At 39.1% G+C, this 6,128-nt stretch overlaps 1 protein-coding gene and 1 non-coding gene across 2 annotated transcripts in view; one reads left to right on the forward strand and one right to left on the reverse strand.

The window, feature by feature from the left end:
• Positions 4,425–4,496, reverse strand: TRNAK-UUU. The gene has a single exon. It is a non-coding gene; the product is annotated as a tRNA-Lys (tRNA).
• LOC109829114 (LEAF RUST 10 DISEASE-RESISTANCE LOCUS RECEPTOR-LIKE PROTEIN KINASE-like 1.2) overlaps positions 5,036–6,128 on the forward strand; it is a 31,243-nt gene continuing 30,150 nt past the window's right edge. The window contains exon 1 of the mRNA XM_020396540.1: positions 5,036–5,979. Within this exon, the coding sequence (XP_020252129.1) occupies positions 5,211–5,979 (769 nt within the window). The 5' untranslated portion in view covers positions 5,036–5,210. The remainder of the gene's footprint in view (positions 5,980–6,128) is intronic.

Consider the following 6,128-nt stretch of genomic DNA (forward strand, 5'->3'; position numbering starts at 1 on the left):
CCTCTTTGTTGAAAATGCCTCTATCATCTCCTTGTTGACCTTCGAAGATATGCCCATAAAAGTCTTGACATGCCATGCATTAAGAGGTGACGATAGTATGATCTAACTTATGCAACAGTAAAGTCATGTAAAGGAGATTATAGACCGTGGATCAACTTCCGTCCAATGCATATTCACACACTTCATTTAGTGCTTAATACATCTATCTTCCACCATCTTTAGCAGATCTCACTATTAGTTGTCTTACGAGCCTTTAGCTTGCGAGGAGACTTAGGCTTTTAAAACTTGATATTTGGTGCTTCCTTAGCGAGGCAGTGTCATCGTCATCTACAATGTGTACTTGAGTAGATTGGGGAGAATGCATTGGTGAGTTCGCCTCATCTCCAAGATTTATAGTCTCACTACGGCTAAACTTTTTCCAAGCATCATTAGCAAATTGACCTGTGGCTTGATCATCACCGATGATAAGGGCGAGATCATCATAATGCCTCAATGGTTTATTGACATATTGTCTAAGCTTCGCATTCTTAAAGCTCTTGTCCTGAAAAAGTATAATTTAATTAATTAGAAAAATTACTTAAAATGGAAAATAAATATATTCTTTAACCAGGCTTTATTTACCTCAATCCACCTATCCAAACATTCAGGATCCATAATGATAGTCTTCGTACTATCATCCCATCCAGCTCCACTAAGATTACGACAAGTTTCCATATCACGAAATCGTGTTCGTAGAGTTTTGATGCGGTGCATGACATTATCCCACTTAAAAACTGTGTTGAACTTTTCATTAATGTGTTGAGAAGCCATATGAAATGCGGTTCTCTTAAAGCTTTTGTCGGGTTTGTATCCCTTTCTTACCAAGTCGGCAAGAAATGGAATGAGCTCATCATCATAACGGGAATCCCAAAACAAATGTTTGTTGCCTTGAGAACCACCTACTTCACCATTTTTGGAGGATGTGGTGTTTTTCCTCTTCTTCTTTGGATTTGGCGATGTTTCTACCCCTTCTTCTATGAGGTCCCGTTTGGAACCTGATTCGGGAGTTGATCCATTACCACTAGTGTGTGAAAGCTGCACCCCACTCAGATTAGGACTGTGAAATTGTGGAGGTAAAGTGGGTGAATTGAGCATGTTCGAATATGGCCCCATATTATGGTGCATTGAAAAGTAGCTGCTATCATGGAATGGCATGTTCGGGTATGCTTGAGGTGGTTGTACAAAGTACGACTGCTGAAATGGAAAATACCCATCACCGTGATGCACAGACTGAGGGGGTTGAGATGGTTGGGAAGGTGAAGGAACGACCCCCTTGCCTTTTTGATTATCTCTCCCACTCAATGAAGTATTATCAGCCATTGCTAATTAAATAGAAAAAGTTAGATGAAATAAGTACAACATGAATAAAAACTGAATGACATTAATGGAAATAGAGTTATTGAGTACATATATAAGCATAAATAGAACAATAATAAAAGTCAAGTCTCTGTGGTTACACCATGATTATACATATCACAGTAGTCCACCCACATCGCCCAAGCAATGTCATCCCTAAGAGTCTTCCACTCATTTCTTGATTCAGTTTGCTCTCTTTGGGTTTGATTTTGAGTAAAATCAACTAAATTAGTGTCATTCTCGAAAGCCACTTCACCATCAATGTCTTCATTAATTTCATCATCGTTGAGTAATTCATCACTTGGATCCACAGTTGCAATGAAATTATGGAGTATCGTGCATGCCAATACGATATCTACTTGTATAGGAAAAGGATAATGCGGCTTAGCACACAAAATCTTGAAACGATTCTTCAATGTGCCAAATGTAGATTCAATCTTAGACCTCAATGAAGAATGTCTTAGATTGAATAATTCTCTTCTATTCTTAGGTGTTTTACCCGAATGTTCTTTCAAATGATATCTAACACCTCGGTATGGAGAGATGAAACCTGGCATGGTTGGGTACCCAGCATCACATAGATAGTATTTGCCTACAATTTTATTAAGAAAATTGTTAAGTCAAGTTTGAATATTAAAAATAATAAATTTTAAGTTAAGTCTATAATTAATTACCATCATAGACTCTCAATCCATGTGGTTGTGGTCTAGACAATGCGTCCTGAAGAATCCTATAATCATTTGCAGACCCCTCCCAACCTGCTAGAACATATGTGAACAGTTTGTTTGGGGTGCAAGCTGCAAGCACATTCTGTGTAACACCTTTGCGGCCTCGAAATCGGGCAACAAGATTAATCGGAAGCATAGCATCTATGTGTGTCCCATCTATCATTCCAATGCAATCCTATAATACGTGTATAACACATCTAAATTAAAATTTACTTACATTGATTATACATTTAAATATGCTTAAAGTGTAGATATACCTTGAAATAAGGGTAGTATAGCGGGTTGTTAATGATCTCTTGGGGAATGTCATTGGGGGCTTGTCTCATGTACCGTCCACGCAGGCAAATAATTGCTTGTAATACCTTGTTGAAATATCTACTCACTGTCTCCCCTGATCTTATAAAATGAGATCTAACTATGCGATTTTTAGATTTATGACCCAGAATGTTTAGAGTCATTATAAGTTGTTCTTCCACTGTTATATTCCTTGAGTCTTTTAGCAGGTTATTGATCCTCATTATACTCGCTAGTTTTGCAAAAGCACCACTTCTCATTCTAATATAATTCACGCAACTATCACTAAAACCATTATAAATTCGACTTATGTGCTCAATTCTAGCTCTCTCTCGTCTTCTTTTTTCCTTACTTGGACCACTACGAATTGATTTACGCCTTGCTTGCATTCTTCTTATGACAGTAATTATTATAATTAGAACGGATAGGGCAGCACCTTGAACCATATTTATAACACTTTGTTCATCGGAACAATCACCATCTACAATTTACATTTTACAATTTACAATTTACAATTTACAATTTACTAACATGGATTACTACAATATCAAACCCAAAAATATTCCAGTGATATAAATAGCATTAATAAATAACAAAGATATGAACTTTAGCTCCTAAAATGAGTAAAATTACATTAACACGAAATCATTTTCATACTATCTAGATAATTAAAAATACCAAAAATTGATCTTAGAAAATACGAAATCATGGGGGATTCTCACTGTTACAGTCACAAGCTCCTCATCACAGATTTAAATTTTTTCAACACATCCAGATATTTATTAGTAATTAATCCTGATATGTCTCACCTAGAAAAATAAATCCGTAATACATTCCCAATAATAATGCTAAAACAACAAAAATTAATTCTAAAATCTAAGAAATTATACGAAATTTCATCATTTTCTTATCTGTAAAATCTCAGAAATAAAAGGAAAATCACCAAAAATGATTCGAAAATCAAAAAATTTGCGTAGATCAGACCCCCCCCCTCCCCACAAATTCTCAGATCATTGTTGTAAATTAAACTAATAATAAAAAAATTAAAAAAGACCAATTTTTACCTTGATTTATGAAGCAACAGCGTCGGCAATGATCAGATCTGATTATTGTCGTCAATGATCAGATCCCAATACAGGGACAAAGTGGGTCGCGGGAGATTCTGGCGGGAGGAGAGCGCGGAGGAGTATAGCTCGTCGAAGAAATCAACGAGGAAACCAAACAGCCGACGTGGCTGCAGTTTCCTTCGATTTCACTAGGGGAAGGAAGGAATTGAGGGAGAGGAGTAAATCCGATGTGGCGGCGTGTTTTCTTCAGTTTCGCTCGTGAAGCTCTAGCGAAACAAAGCGGTGAAAAAAAACTCTGGGAAACGTTTTATCCAACGTGGCCATCAAACTTCTTACGTGGAGGCGGTGAAAAGAGTTTCCACAGAGAAAAAAAACGAACCAAACAGAACACCATATTTACCACCTCGACAATACATAAATTTGTCACGCGCTCTCTCTCTCTCTTCCATATTCTAGTCTTCTACATAATTGAACTATAAATGATATGATCATTATGAAATCATTTCTTAAGAGCGTCTCCATCTATTCAGTTTAGGAGTGAGTTTTGTCTAGCAAAAAACACATGGTATAAAATTTAATTCAACATTGGAAAAATACTTAGGCGTGCTTAGTCTCGTGACATGTATAAAATTTAATTCCACATTGGAAAAATAGTTAGGCGTGCTTAGTCTCGTGACCTAAATAAGGTTAATCTAATCTTATTTAAGTTAATCTAAACTTCAAGTAGATCAAGCTAAGCTCATCTTCTTTCCTCAAAAAGCCCTTTATACGTCAGCTTTGTTCATATATATACCTCAGTAGCCCAATAAACTGGTATTAAGCTCATGATTAGTTGGGCCCTTTGATGCTTTGTTCTCTCCAATACTTATGTTAACATAGGTTAGGGGTTAATGCTCCATGCAATCTTTGAGGGAAAAAAAGAGGACGATGAATTTTCAATCGCCGTCTGTGGGGATCGAACCCACGGCCACGGGATTAAAAGTCACGCGCTCTACCACTGAGCTAAGACGGCAACGCTATCCTCGATTTTTGTTATATTTACTAATAATTCATTCCATATAATCCATCCCGAGTCACTGGGCTACAGTTCATGGCCGCAGCTCAGTGTACCTGTTACTGTATGTCCTATTCTAGCTCCCTCGAGATTTTTTTTTTTTTTTTTGGTCGCTGTCCCCTCGTGATTGTTCAGCTAGGATCCCGTCTGAATGCTTTCACCAGTGAAGGCAAATGCAAGCACAATCGCAAATTATCTAATGGGCCTTCAGAGCTTCAAAGCCTTCAAATTATAGCCTCATATGGGCCAGCCAATTGTACCGAGGGCCCACATGAACCCACTTCCAACTCCGTGTCTCGCCCGCAACTCCATCGGATCCTCTTTCTGACCGCCTAGTTACTTTACGATTTGGTCCCAGATGGGATGCCACAAAAGAGCAAATTCCAATGTCTGGTCACCCATTCCCGCTATAAAAAAATAATAAAATAAAAATAAGAAATAAAAGAATTTATATGTCTTCTTCCAATAGGCAATAATCCAATCCTTTGAAGAGACCGCCATACGTTTACAAAGTCGCATCCTCTATTCATCAAATCACATAGTTCACCCTTAGCTCACTTTACTTGACCACCGTTTATATAGACCCCTTCAATCTCGATCTGCTGCTCTCTCCCTCTCTCTTCTTGAGATGCAGCCCCCTCGATACTTGTATGCAAGTCTTTAATTCACATAATGTATCACAAGCACCATCTATTCCTCTCCTTTGTCATCTCAGTCATATTTCCTCTATCATCTCAATCCAACAACAAGTTCTTAGACTGCGCTACGACTTGGATCGCCTGCGACGATAACCGTTGGGAAATCTCCTACCCGTTCCGGTTACCGGGCATGCCTGCCTACTGCGGGCACCCGGACTTCGAGCTCCAACGCATCCGCAACAATTCAGTACTGCAAATTATCATCGCCGAGAAGGCGTACAGAATCAGCAGCATCCGCTACGACATCCAATTCGTTGGCGTCTCCCACCTCGACCACTGGGCAGATTCCTGTCCGCACACATTTTCCAACACGACCGTCGACTTCTCGTTGTTTAAGTATGCTGACAACGGAATGAACATGACGATGTTCTTCAATTGCTCACCGTTGGATCCTGCGCAAAATCATGTTAGAAATGTTTCGTGCCTTTCGAGTAGCACTAGCAGCCAGTCATACTACAGTTTGCCGTCCGATGATCCTCCAGCGCCGATGAAGGAATTGTACGAGAAGTGCAGCTCAATGGTGTTAATTCCGATGTATAGGGACATTAGGGAGTTCTTTGTGCAGGGTAGGCTTGATTTCTTGGGTGTACTGCAAGATGGATTCGGGTTGAATTGGATCGCGGGTAATGATTGGTGCAATAAGTGCCAGGATTCGGGTGGAGTCTGCGGAAATCACCCGAATCCGAAAGGTGCACCGGCGTGTTTCTGCGGCGACGGGAGAGTTGCTAATCGAACTTGTCCAGGTATGTACGCGGCTACTTGATGTTATTTTATTGGTGTTTTGTGGTTGATTTTGTCATTGATTTGATTGGGATTGATTATTGGAGTTTAGTAGCAGCCATTGCTGATATGTTTGTCAATTGTCGAATAATTCATAGTTCACTAGAGAAGC

The sequence above is a fragment of the Asparagus officinalis genome, chromosome 1 (genome assembly GCF_001876935.1).
Source record: "Asparagus officinalis chromosome 1, Aspof.V1, whole genome shotgun sequence".
Classification (NCBI taxonomy): Eukaryota; Viridiplantae; Streptophyta; class Magnoliopsida; order Asparagales; family Asparagaceae; genus Asparagus; species Asparagus officinalis.